The sequence below is a fragment of the Odocoileus virginianus genome, chromosome 20, assembly GCF_023699985.2.
Source record: "Odocoileus virginianus isolate 20LAN1187 ecotype Illinois chromosome 20, Ovbor_1.2, whole genome shotgun sequence".
Classification (NCBI taxonomy): domain Eukaryota; kingdom Metazoa; phylum Chordata; class Mammalia; order Artiodactyla; family Cervidae; genus Odocoileus; species Odocoileus virginianus.
The window spans coordinates 22,120,832-22,134,920 of record NC_069693.1 but is presented as its reverse complement, the minus strand read 5'-3'; the positions used below and the strand labels follow the sequence as shown (position 1 = coordinate 22,134,920).

The 14,089-nt window shown below is 40.2% G+C and overlaps 1 protein-coding gene across 6 annotated transcripts in view; it reads left to right on the top strand.

Moving 5' to 3' along the window:
* Positions 1-14,089, top strand: part of PMFBP1 (polyamine modulated factor 1 binding protein 1) — a 55,687-nt gene that overhangs the window by 24,659 nt on the left and 16,939 nt on the right. For 5 of the 6 annotated variants that reach the window (XM_070451065.1, XM_070451066.1, XM_070451067.1 and 2 more), the window contains exons 5-7: positions 5,027-5,248; positions 11,607-11,777; positions 13,162-13,272. In XM_070451065.1, coding sequence (XP_070307166.1) covers positions 5,027-5,248; positions 11,607-11,777; positions 13,162-13,272 — 504 coding nt within the window. The remainder of the gene's footprint in view (positions 1-5,026; positions 5,249-11,606; positions 11,778-13,161; positions 13,273-14,089) is intronic. The other variant, XM_070451068.1, reaches the window with a different exon arrangement.

Here is a 14,089-nt window from a genome sequence, read left to right as displayed (position 1 = left end):
TTGGTGGGCATTTATCCTGTTCCTTTACCTGCTGGGTATTTCTCTGCCTTTTCATCTTGTTTATATTGCTGTGTTTGGGGTGGCCTTTCTGTATTCTGGCAGTTGGTGGTTCCTCTTTATTGTGGAGGTTCCTTGCTGTGGGTGGGGTTGGACAGGTGGCTTGTCAAGGTTTTCTGGTTAGGGAAGCTTGTGTCGGTGTTCTGGTGGGTGGAGCTGGATTTCTTCTCTCTGGAGTGCAATGAAGTGTCCAGTAATAAATTTTGAGATGTCATTGGGTTTGGTGTGGCTTTGGTCAGCCTGTATATCGAGGCTCAGGGTTATGTTCCTCTGTTGCTGGAGAATTTGCGTGGTATGTCTTGCTCTGGAGCTTGTTGGCCCTTGCGTGGTGCTAGGTTCCAGTGTAGGTATGGAGGTGTTTGATGAGCTCCTATCGTTTAATGTTCCCTGGATTCAGGAGTTCTTTGGTATTCTCAGGATTTGGACTTAAGCCTCCTGCCTCTGGTTTTCAGTCTTATTCTTACAGTAGCCTCGAGACTTCTTCATCTATATAGCACCAATGATAAAACATCTAGGTTAGTGATGAAAAGTTTCTCCTCAGTGAGGGACACCCAGAGAGGTACACAGAGTTACAGGAGAAGAGAAGAGGGAGTAAGGAGATAGAGGTGACCAGGAGGAGCAGAGGGGGATCAGAAGGGGAGAGAGCAGGCTAGCCAGTAATCACTTCCCTAAGTGCTCTCCACAGTCTGGACCCCCCAGAGATGTTCACGGAGTTACACAGAGAGGAGAAGAGGGAGGGAGGAGACAGAGGTGGCCAGGAGGACAAAGCGGGGAATCAAAAGGAGAGAGACAGATCCAGCCAGTAATCAGTTCCCTAAGTGTTCTCCACAGCCCGGAACCCACAAAGAGATTCACCAAGTTGGGTAGAGAAGAAAAGGGGGTGGGGGTAGATAGAGGCGACCTGGTGGAGAAAAAGGAGAGTCAAAAGGGGTAGAGAGCAATCAGGCTAGTGATCCCGCTCCCAAGTAAAAATGGGCACTGAAGGTTGGGTTCTTAAAGGTACAAAGTTGATAACAAATACCAAAAAGCAAAGATTAAAAATCTTGAGTAGGGGTTAGATTCCCAAAAATACAATATTTTTAAAAAAGAAAACAAACAAACAAACAACAACAAAAAAAAACAAAGTCGCAGAGGTTATAATATATATATATATATGGTTTGCTTTAAAAATAGGGTCTGTCTTTTTTTTTTTTTTTGCAAGGTAATAGTAGGTTATAAAAATGAAAATTAAAGGAGTAATGGGGACTTAAAAATAAAAAAAATATTTTTTTATTTTTTTTAATATAAAAAAAGATAATAGTAAAAATACATCTAAGACTTTTTCTCGAGCTCTTGCGGACAGTGTGAGGTCAATTCATCTTCAGATAGTTCCTTGGTCCAGGTTGTACTTCTCAAGGTCTATAGGCCCCTTCCTATGTAGTCAGTGCTATTTACAGGGTTTTAATCTATTGCACCTGTCACTTCCAAAGCGGTTCCCTCTGTTTATTTTAGCTTCTGTTTGCTGGTCTCTTCAGTGTCTAATTTCCACCCTGACACAAACGGCGCAGTGGTGGTCACTTTTTTTTTTTTTTTTTTAGGCTCACTTGTTCAGTCGTGCTTTGGGGAGGGAGGAACACTGCGAACAAACATCACCGGCGTGTGCTCCCAGTGATTCAGCCACACTGGGTTTGCCCCCCTCCCGGCGTGTGTGCTTTCCCAATCTACACTGCTCAGACTCTAGGTTACTCTACCGGGAACTGTCTGAGGTGGGCCCTGGTTTACATGCACCTCCCAAGTCTAAGCCGCTCAGGTTCAGGTTCTCGGGTACTCCACAAAGGCGCACTTGGTTGGGCCTGTGTTTTGCACCCGTCCCAGGTCCAGGCAGCTCAGGTGACCAAGGGCTTGGCTAGCGGAGTCGTCCCCAGTTGAAGGCTGCAGCTTATCCCCTTCCCGGTTCCAGCCGCTCGGTTTTCTGGGTGTACAATCGGCGCGCCTTCTCACGTGTGCCGTGTGTCTATTCTGGGGAGCTGGTCTCTGGCTGCGACCCTCCCGGGGGATGTCGACCGTCTAGAATCCCAAGAAGTCTTGGTTAGCAGAGAAGTCTGCTTGCAGTTTGGTATCAGATGCCTCTCTGGGGCTGACTGTCCCCTTCTGGCTCTGGCTGCCCTCACCTGCCTGTCCCCGGTGGGGGATGGGCCCGTCTGCAGCAGCTAGCTCTGCTCAGGCCTTTGTTCTGTGAGCGGGCCTGGCCATGTCTTAGGTTAGGGCTTTTCACGGGGATTGTGGGATAGGTGTCCCACAGTCTGGGTTGCTATCTCAAGCTAGATCCCTCAGATTGCCCTCGGGGCATTCAGCCCTGGTCCTTACCCTAAGGAATGCAGCCTGCTCTTCCCTGTCCCTCCCCCGCTTGCTAGTGGGGGATGCGAGCGTCTGGGCTGCTGCTCCGCTGGGAGTTGCTGTTAGGCACATAATCTGTGGGGTTTAATTATTTATTTATTTTTCCTTCTGGTTATTTTGCCCTCTGAGATTCCAAGGCTCGCCACAGACCCGCCGGAGGGAGTGTTTCCTGGTGTTTGGAAACTTGTCTCTTTTTTAAGACTCCCTTCCCAGACGGATCTCTGTCCCTACCTCTTTTGTCTCTCTTTGTATCTTTTGTATTTTGTCCTACCTCCTTTCCAAGACAGTGGGCTGGCTTTCTGGGTGCCTGATGTCCTCTGCCAGCGTTCAGAAGTTGTTCTGTGGAATTTGCTCGGCGTTCAAATGTTCTTTTGATGAATTTGTGTGGGAGAAAGTGGTCTCCCCATCCTATTCCTGCACCGTTTTAGGGCCGCCTCCCACACTCCTCCCTTTTAAAGGACACTTTGGAGAAGCCCCACACAATACTTTGACTTGTATACCGCTGGCAGCAATTAGTCACATGGCTGTAGCAATTTCTTAGGAAGGCAAAGAAATGCAGTTTTAGCGAGGCACACTTTTGTCCCAGACAAAGTCAAGGTTCTGTTACAAGGAGGAGAGGAGGACTTGTTGTGGGATCTGGCAAGCAACAGTCAGGGACACAGAGCCCAATATGGGAAAGTCCTGGGAAAGTTACTTTCAGCACTCTGCCAAATTCCCCCAATACTTTGTTCACAGAAGTATCAAACTTCTGTCTAAATTTGGGTTTCCCAACAGCAGATCCGAAAACAAAGAGGTGGATACAAGTTAAGTGTTAGTCACTCAGTCATGTCTGACTCTGTAAGCACTATTTAATTCAGGAGGGAGGTGATTCCACGAAGCACAGTGAAAGAGTAGGGAGGTGTGTCGAACAAGGGCAGGAAGCCCATAAAGAAAATTACTATTAAGATCATTGCTGAACCTACTGGATAGCTCAGGGAACTCTACTCAGTACTCTGTGGGTGACCTAAGTGGGAAGGAAAGCTTAAAAAAGAGGGGATACGTGTATACATATAGCTGATTCACTTTGCTGTGCCACAGACACTAACACAGCATTGTAAAGGAGCTATCCTCCAATATAAATTCATTAAAAAAAAAAAAAAAAAAGATTATCACTGCTGTGGGAAACCAGGGTTCAACCTCTCTGGAGAACTCCAGTAGAAAATGTAGGACACAGTGAAAATTGATCCCAGGCAATCGTTCCAGTCATTGGTTGAAGGTTGCACCTGATATTGTTAACTCCCCGTACTTGTCACTTGTCTTGTCTTGCTCCTCGGCTAGAGTGGGCTCCTGGGGCCAGTGCATCCCTCAGGCAAAAAAACCGAGGATGCTTGCAGTTGGAAGGGAGTTAACATACAGAGGAGTGGTGAGTGTCAAGGGGGTATAGGCAGGCCTCCTGACAGCTTCTGTTATAAACATATGAATATAAAATATTCATTTTCTCTTTTCCTCCCCCTAATAAACACCTCAAAGTAAATGATCCTTTCCTAAGACGACTCTCAAATGGCAGGCAGCAAATATATTAGCTTAAATCAATAGAATGTGTTCTACCTGAATTCTGAAATATTTGAACCCAAATAAAGCCCTCCTTGATGAGCCTCCTGCTCTTAACTCCTTCAATACATATAATGCAAGTCATATAATTTAGCACACTCAAGAGCTGTTTGCTAATTTTAAATTGTATCTACCCCAATAGAAGTTTGTAAATGCTGTGAGGGAGGAGCCTGTGCTCTGTAAGTATAAATACCCCTAAGCACGGAAGACATTGTTCTTGAGCATTCAATAAATATCTGCTCAATTGGTTGACTAATTAACTGATTAGGAAGAAAAAGAGCCTAAATAAGGAGGATGCCAATTCCCCAGGAACTTCAGGTCCTATTCCTCCACTGTCTGTAGGGAACTTTGCTGAAGCAGACCTGTGTGCACCAGGGACTCCACATTTTCTAAATTAGACCTCTAGAGAATACCTAGTAAAGAAATAATACTGCCATCTCAAGCTCTTTAAAAATGGAGCTATACTTTCATTCCTGTTAATCAACTAATATATCTTTATTGAATTAACTGCATACCAGGAAGAATGGGAAACAGAAATGGTCCCTGCCTTTAAGAAGCTTACCATCCAAATAGGACAATCTTTTTAGAAATTTTTTCTAATCATCACCATTCTGATTTTATGTACCGTAACTTTTTTTTTCATTTATTTATATTAGTTGGAGGCTAATTACTTTACAATATTGTAGTGGTTTTTGCCATACATTGATATGAATCAGCCATGGATTTACATGTGTTCCCCATCCGGGACCCTCTCCCACCTCCCTCCCTATCCCATCCCTCTGGGTCCTCCTAGTGCACCAGCCCTGAGCACTTATCTCATACATCAAATCTGGACTAGCGATCTGCTTCTGTATTGTAACTTTTAGATCTGTGCTGGGCCTATTCTTTGCATCTGCATTTCTAGTTAAGATATAAGACTCCTCTGCATGCTATGTTATAGCCATATCCTTTCTTCATTAGATGCTTCCGTGGGTTCAGTGTGGTTTCTTTCCTATACCAACAGGTGATTCTCTATGAGGAAGAACTGGGAAATCATAATGAGAACACAGGGGATAAGCTCCATTTGGCCCAGGAGCAGCTTGCCCTGGCTGGGGACAAAATCGTCTCCCTCGAAAGGAGCTTAAATCTCTACAGGGATAAATACCAGGCTTCCCTGAGCAACATCGAGTTACTTCAGTGCCAAGTGAAGATGTTGGAGGGGGAGCTCAGGGAGATCGTCGGTCAGGTAGGACTTCAACCAGACCACTCGGACCAGGAACTCTTAGTGGTCCCTGTAGTGGTTCCACCCTCTCTGTCAGAAACCCAAACTTTCAACTAGTTGTCATTCCTCCCCTTGACTTTTGTGGCCCTCAGCTTTGAACTTCAAGCCTTCACATCTTTTGTAAGATTGCTCCTTAAGAATGTTAAGGCTCCTTAATTAACATAAGGAGAAGAAAAGAAAGTATGTTCAACTCTTTGGAATCGCATGACTGTACCCCACCAGGCTCCTCTGTCCATGGAATTCTCCAGGCAAGAACACTGGAGTGGGTAGCCATTCCTTTCTCCAGGGGATCTTCTCCACCTAGGGATCGAACCCAGGTCTCCCGCATTGCAGACAGATTATTTACCGTATGAGTCACAAGGAAAGATAATATAAGGAACCACCACTTCGAATAAGGCAGAAAATAAATGACCAAATGAGCTTCCAAATCTTCCATGTTGCCATGGGGGCTCTTCTCAGTCACAAGACTCATGCAAATCATAGCTTCAGAATTAAATAGGAGGAGAAATCAGGAAACATAGCAAAGAGCCAAAGTGCCTAAACCTGTTTCTTTTTACTTTTAATTGGTTTTTAAAATTATACAACTAATACAACAATATAGGCTTTCTAGACAGAATTATGGAGATTAAATGTAAAAGTTCACCTTTGCCTTTGTCCATCCCACTCTTCTCCCCCTAGGCAGTCACTCAAAATGTGCTGGCAATCTTCCCCAGCCTACTGCTATACACTTACATGTATAAAATGTTAAGGTTTTCTTTTTACCTAAATGAGTCACTTTAAAAATGTGGTTCTGCACTTTGCTTTTTAAATGTATATCTTGATGACTTTTTCTTTTCTTTCTTGATTATTTCTTTTAGTTACTACCTTGTATTCTGTAGTATGACTGTACCCTGTGCCATCTACTGACCTGTTTGTCTACCACATACAGGGGTTAATTCCTGAAGTGGGATTTTGCTGGGTCAAAAGAAATGCCTATTTTTAATGTTTAAAGATAATTCTACATTGAATACTAAAAAAGGTTCTACCAGTTTACACTTTGACCAACAGTAATTCCCCCACACTCACAGGGCATGTTTTCATTCTCTTTAAGTTGGGTTAAACTGATGGATGGGGGGAAATAAAACAGATTTTATCATTACAATTTTTATTTCCTTTAGTTCTAATAATTGTGGGTTGAGCTCCCCAGGAAGCAGAATCTGAGACAGACTGGCATGTCAGACATTTTTAGAGAAAGATCTTGGCATCAGCTCCTATGAAGGGAAAGGAAGCAGGGTTTGGCAGAAGGAAACATTGCGCTGTCTCAGCGAATGCCTTAGAAACCTCATGGCGAGCTTTGAGACTGTACAGACCTCTAGAGCAATTATAAACTGGGGAGAAGGGAGCTGGCCTTTATACCTCCATGGTGATCAGTGATTGGATGTGAGTTGTCTTCCTAGGGAAAGACATGACCTTGGGCAAATGTTTTCTTCAACCCAGGCAATCCCCAAGAAGGGCTGACTACTGAAGTGTCTTAGGGCAGCACCCCTACAGCTGGAGGGGTGCTAGAGCCACCTTTCACTGCCGAAATGGATCAGGGAGGCATGTCACAGTGCCCACCTCATGAACAAAGTATTGAGCCCTGTTCATAAGTGCATCGGTCCTGTGGATTTCTGTTTTACAAATTGCTTTTAAATCTTTAACCATTTTTTTAATTGGATTGTTAGCCTTTTTTGTGTTGACTTATAGGAGGTTCTTTGGAGAAGGAAATGACAACCCACTCCAGTATTCTTGCCTGGGAAATCTCATGGACAGAGGAGTCTGGCAGGCTACAGTCCATGGAGTCCAAAGAGTCAGACACGACTGAGCAACTAAACAACAACAGCATAGATGGTTCTACACCTTTTATGATATAGGTTTAGAAGGTTCTTCTATATCTATATTATAGGTAATAATGCTTCATTATATAAGTTACAAATATTTTCTCCCAGTTTGTAATTTTTATTTTTTCTTGTTAATAGTATTTTTCAACATACAAAATTTTTAATTTTATGAAACTAAATCTCTTAACCCTTCTTTAAATAGATCCTAGGTTTTATGTCTTATTTAGGAAGGCCTTCACTACCCCCCAGATTGCAAAAGTTTATCTTATACTGTCTTTTAGCAGTTTTATAATTTTGTAGTTTTATGTTTTTTAGCTTCAGTAAACCTGGAAAATATATGTATTATATATATATATTTATATATATATTTCATTAATAAATAATGAGCTGCTGCTGTTGTTGCTATTTCGCTGTCCAGTCATGTCCAACTCTTTGAGACGCCATGAACTGTAGCCAGCAAGCCTCCTCTGTCCATGGGATTGCCCAGGCAAGAATACTGGAGTGGGTTGCCATTTCCTTCTGCAGGAGATCTTCCCCACCCAGGGATCAAACCTGAATCTCTTGTCTCCTGCATTGCAGGCAGATTCTTTACCACTGACTCACCTAAGACAGTGAAAGTGAAAGTTGCTCAGCCGTGTCTGACTCTTTGCAACTCCATGGACTATACAGACCATGGAATTCTCCAGGCCAAAATACTGGAGTGGGTAACCTTTCCCTTCTCCAGGGGATCTTCCCAATCTAGGTATCGAACCCAAGTCTCCCACATTGCAGGCTGATTCTTTACCTGCTGAGCCACAAGGGAAGCCCAAGAATACTGGACTGGGTAGCCTGTCGCTTCTCCGGCAGATCTTCCTGACCCAAGGCCAAGAAGCCCCATATAAATAATGAGAGAAGGCTGTAATTTTATGTCTATCAAAATGGATCTCCAGTTGTCCCAGCTCCACTTATGAAACATCCCCACCTTTTCCCACTGACTTGAAGTGCCAGCTCAAAATACATACTTATCTCTTTCTGGATTCTCTGTTCTTTTGATCTACTTGCCATTTCCTGCGCCAAGATCAGAGTTGTTTTTAATAGTAACTTTAACTGATAGTACGTTTTCACACCTCCTTTTAGGGCATGTCCAACTTCACTGTTCTTTATGTTCAAATATTTCTTGGTCATTTTTATATCTCTTGTCTTGGTGAAATTCATATCATCTTACTTTCAAACTTTATATTCATTTGGGGGAAATTATCATACCCTATGGAACATGACAGGCTTCCCCAGTGGCTCAGCAGTAAAGAATCCGCCTGCAATGCAGGAGACATTGGAAAGATCCCTGGGAGGAGGGCGTGGAAACCCACTCCAGTATTCTTGCCTGGAGAATCTCATGGACAGAGGAGCCTGGTGGACTACAGTCCCTGAGGTCGCAAAGAGTCAGACACAACTGAAGTGACCTAGCACGCACACACACAGAACATGATATGTTTCTACTTTTATTCAAGGCTTCTTGTGTGTCCTTTAGTAAGATTTTACACTTTTCCTTATAGATCTCACATATTTCTTGCTTAAGTTTATTCTTAGATGTATTACAGTTATTGTTTTATGAATGAGCTCTTTTGTACATTTAACTTTATTAATTATTATTGATGTAGAGAGAAACTCTTATCCTGCTATTTTTGAGCTCTGTTCCCAGATTTTTAGTTGACTATCTCAGGTTTTCCTAAATTGCTTTCCTTGTTGGCATTTATACAACTTATTTTCCATCTTACAACATTGACTAAGACCTCCAGATCAGTGTCGAATTGTAGCATCCTTGCCTTGCTCCTCATATTTTTAAATGTTTCTAATATTCCACTTTTAAGTATAATACCTGTTCTTGGATTCTTGTTAATATCCTTTTTGAAGTTAAAGATGTAACTGTCTCTACATAGCTTATCAAGAATTTTTACCAGGAATAGATATTGGATTTTATTGGATGTTTTTGTTAGCACCTATAAAAGTAATCATAGAGTTTTTTCCTGTAATGAAGTGTAATAAATTAATAGATTTTCATTTACAGGACAATCTTTACATTCCTGGAACCAGTCCTCCTTGATATATGTTATTATTTTAATTAAATAATTTAACTTAATTTTAGTTAAAATAATATACATCATAATAAACTTAAATTATAATAAACTGCTATTATAAGTTTATTAGCATTTAGTTTTTATCTATTTTCAGAAGTGAGATTATTTTGATGACTTAAATTTATGTGTTCTCATCTCATATTGGTGTCTGGATTATGCTACCCTAATGTAAATGAATTTGAAAATTTTTCATCTTTTCTTTAATTTCTTGAGCTAGTTATATGACAGAAAAAATGTACATTTCTTTAAGATTACAAATAAAGCCAACTTTTACTCACTAAGCGATATACTCCACCTCTTCTGCATTCTTGGACTTTTCCTTTTGCTGCAGTAATTCCTTGTTAATTCTTTCAGAAACAACAGTGAATGGTAAAAATTTTCAAAATTTCCATGTCTGAACAAGGTTTATCATTCATGAATGCTATTTTGATTAGGTATACAGATTTACAACTAAGTCTTAGAAAACTATAGCTGTGTTGTATTATACCATGCAGTATTAAAGAGGAATTGTTGGTTTTCAACTTGTTTCTCATTTTGTGTGAGTCACCTCTTTTATCTCTTTGAACTCTAGAGGTTTTTAGGCTCAGGATTTTTTAAAATTTATTTCTCATTAAGTCTCTCAACACTGATCCTTTGAATCTGAAGATCTATATTTTTTTCAATTCCAGGAATTTTTCTTTGATTACTTTAAAATTAATTTCTATTTTTCATACTGTCAGTATTAAAATATTGTAATCTGTAGATATCATCTTTCTGTTTCTTAACTTTTTTATTGTTCCCCATTCCTTTTTCCACGTAGACACTGAATTATTTATATACTCATGGGCAACTTTCATGCTCATTGAACATGAACTATTTCTAACTTTGCCTGAAAAAGCCCAGTTAGAGAGATAGTTTAATGGAGAAAGGATCTACCATCCAAACTAGGACCTTTTTGCTCTTTTTTGCTTCTCTGCATCAGTTCACCCCATTATTAGTGCAGACCAGTGAACAGGTAGTAACCTTCATGCATGATTTCAGATAATCTAGAGAAAGACATTTAAAAATAAAAAATGCAGTTCTAGGAAAACAGGCATATTCATGTTGATGAGAGAGTCAATTGGTACAATTTCCTTAAAGGATAATCATGCAACAGCTATCAAAATTTTAAATAGACCCTGTTTAGATAAATTCCTATAATACATATACAAATTTAATCTACACATAAACTAGAATAGCTACTCAAAGATTTATGTGCAAAAATATTCATTTCAGCTTCATTTTAGAAAAAAACTTGAAAAGAGCATATATTCCCATCAATAGGAAACTAGATAAATATATTTAAAAGCAATTTAAAATAGCCAAGATAAAGGCACGTGTACCAACATAGATAAATTTCTAAGACATCTTGTTGAGAAAATATTTATGTTTCAAAAAGTGAAAATAATGTCTGTATTCTACAATATTCATTTGTATATATGTAAATGTATAGATAAAGTTCTAGAAAGATATGCACAAGTTATCATCTCTGGAGAATGCAGTAAGTATGGGATTAGAGGTGGTGGTCAAAGAGAAATTTAGACTTGCCTGTAATATTACAGTGTTTTTCATTTTAGAGGTCTGGGGTGGGGCAGTTTGGTGTTTGCTTTTTTTTGTTTTTGTTTTTGTCTGGCTGGCAGGTCTTAGCTGCAGCATGCAGGCTCCTTGTTGCAGCACATGGATTTCTCTCTAGTTGTGGCATGCAGGCTTACTTGCCCCTTGGCATGTGGGATCTTAGTTCTCCAACCAGAGGTTGACCCTTGAGTCCCCCGCATTGAAAAGCAGATTCTTACTGGACCACCAGGAAAGTCCCTACAGTGTTCTGTAAGGATTTTATCTATATTTGTGTGCGTGTGTATTGTGCAGTTTGAAATTCATTTTAAAAGAAGAATAAGATAGATCTACAAGTAGCAATATGGAAAATACCCTAAATAAATGTTTAGAATAATATGCAGAAGACTTTCACTTGGGTGGGGAAAGAGTAAGGGGTTACATACATATATATAAATGATAAATAAATATGCATTAACTATCCCCAGAAGGATATACAAAAATCTGGTAAAGTAGACCATCATGGAAAACGGGACCTGGATCACGGAGGGTCAAGATTTACTTCTCAGTGTATTCTCTTGTGAACCATTTGAACTTTTTATTGTATGTGCTCTTTTTAATTTTTTTCTTTTGTTCTGGAAGATCTGATTCACATATATGAATCATATATGTGAACATGAACTTCTAGAATATAGGTCTAGAGATTGTTCATGCTCATGGCATTCTGAAATTGACTCCAAAATTGGCTCAAAATCAACCTATCACTTTTAAATATCCCAGGAGCCTGAGAACAAGGGTGATCATTCAAAGGTGCGTATATACACTTCTCCCTGCATGATTCAAGAGCATCAGGAGACCCTGAAACGATTGTCTGAAGTCTGGCAAAAGGTCTCTGAACAGGATGATCTAATACAGGAACTTCGAAATAAGCTAGCCTGCAGTAACGCTTTGGTAAGTGTCTCCTACTAGAAGAACATTTTCCCAAGAGACCCAAAATAAAGTCTTGAGTAAAGGGAGGAGGGGAAAGAGTCACCTAAAGTAATCTCTTTACCAGCACTCCTCACATGTCTTACATATACGTGCCCCTGCCTCTTGTTCATATTCTCCTCGGTGTGCATCCCCAACTCACACTAAGTCTGAGATTCAAAAGAGACTTAAAATCTCACTCACCAACCAAAGAGTCCATCAGCAAGGAAACAGTTAAAGAGATTAAGAGAAATGATTAAAGAGACATCCATATTGTGGAATAATAATATGCCAAGGGAAAGGATTAAATAGATCTGTAAGGGCTGCATGGAAGGATATTTGTGGTATATTATTGAGAAAAAGTTTCAGAATCCTGTGTAGAGTCCAATCCAGCTTTTATTTTTTAAAGTATTTGATCATAATATAGAAGTATATATCAGCGACCCCCAACATTTTTGGCACCAGGGACCAGTTCCTGGAAGACAATTTTTTCACAGATGGGGAGGGGGTGGAGATGCTTTCAGGATGATTTGAGTGCATTACATTTATTTTCGAGTGCACTTTATTTCTATTACTATCACATCAGCTCCACCTCAGATCATCAGGCATTAGATCCTGAAAGTCGGGGACCCCTACTGTAAATTACCAATAGTATTCCTCCTCCTTAGTAGAAGTGAGAAAGAAGAGAATAAGCGGATGGGAGAGTCTAACTTTTTTTTTTTTTTTGAAGTATTTATTTATTTGACTGTGCCGGGTCTTATTTGTGGTACACTGGATTTTTAGTTGCATCATGCAGTCTCTTAGTTATAGCATGTGGGATCTAGTTCCCTGACCAGGATCAAACCCAGGCCCCCTTTATGGGGAGCTCAGAATTTTAGCCACTGGACCACAAGGAAAGTCCCTCACTTCTTATTTTTGATGCTTGGGTTCTATTTGAATAATTTTCAAGAAACAAGAACTAAAATTGCACTTTTTTTTAATTTTAAAAAACATACATATTCACTCAATCCATAAGAAGCTTCCTTCTTTACTTCTTGAACTTTGAATCCTATCTGCTGTATCTTCAGTACATCTTTCCATCACAGCCTCCAAAGAATCTTCTTCTGCCTCATAAACTGGACAACACAGAGAGGATCAAGAGGGGGTCCAAAGTGTGGCCATTGATGGACTCGAGAAAAACCACTGTCTGTGCTTTAGTGAGCCTTGATATAAGACTGAAAACATAATTCTTTATCCCTAGTTTATATAATATGAATTACACAGTGCTGTAGTAAACTTGGGCTGACAAAGGAACAACTTGCAAAAATAGCACTAGTAACAAGCCAGCTGCGTTGATGATCCAGCGTAACTGATTTGTGCTACATTGCAGGTTCTGGAGCGTGAAGAGGCTTTGATAAAATTACAAGCAGACTTTGCTTCCTATACAGCCACCCACCGACACCCCCCTAGCTCCTCAGAAGATTGTGAAGACATCAAAAAGGTGGGAGAAATTTGCCTATTTGTGCCTGATGGGATGGGCTGAGTTGGGTTTGATTCTGGGTTCTCCTTCTTATTAAAATTTTTATACTACATTTTATATTTTACTCTATATTTGCCTCACTTTGTTCAGCCCTCCCATAAGGATACTGTATATAATGTACCCAAGGAATGTGTCTGGCATGATTAGATTTTGAAATTGAATTTTGGCATTGAACCTATCTCTTCATTTGTGTCCAACAGTATAGCTAAACAAGACAGAGACTCCTGTTGGCTTTCTAGATTCAAAAGAATCATCCAGCCTTCTGGTTTCTGGCTGAAATTGAAAAGCAACAAATTTAGGGAAGATTATTAATTAAAACTCACTCCCTTTTTAAAAACTCTTACGTTTTCAAAATTCAAAGCCATCTAAAAAGTTAATTCAAATAATGAAAAAGCATTTAAGCCATATAAACAAATCAAATTGACCAACCAATACAATAGTGGAAACAAGGCGAGGGGCCCTTCTAGGGGATTTGAAGTCAGTCACGCCTAAATTTGAGATGTGAAATAAAGCCCAGCCACATGAGGCCATGCCGATGCTGAATACTGTAGTGGTAAAGAGAAGTGGCAGAGACAGTCAACACACATTAGCTCTCCAAGGGATCCCCTGGTTGGGGAACAGAGATGCATCTTTTCCCAGGACCTTCTATTTCCACAGAGTCTGGATGAACTTTGGAATTTCTCCTTGTACATCTGTCAACATATATTTTAAAGGTCAGTCCCACGTTATTCACATCCTGACATATAGCAAGATCTCACACACTCCATGTTTGAGAAAT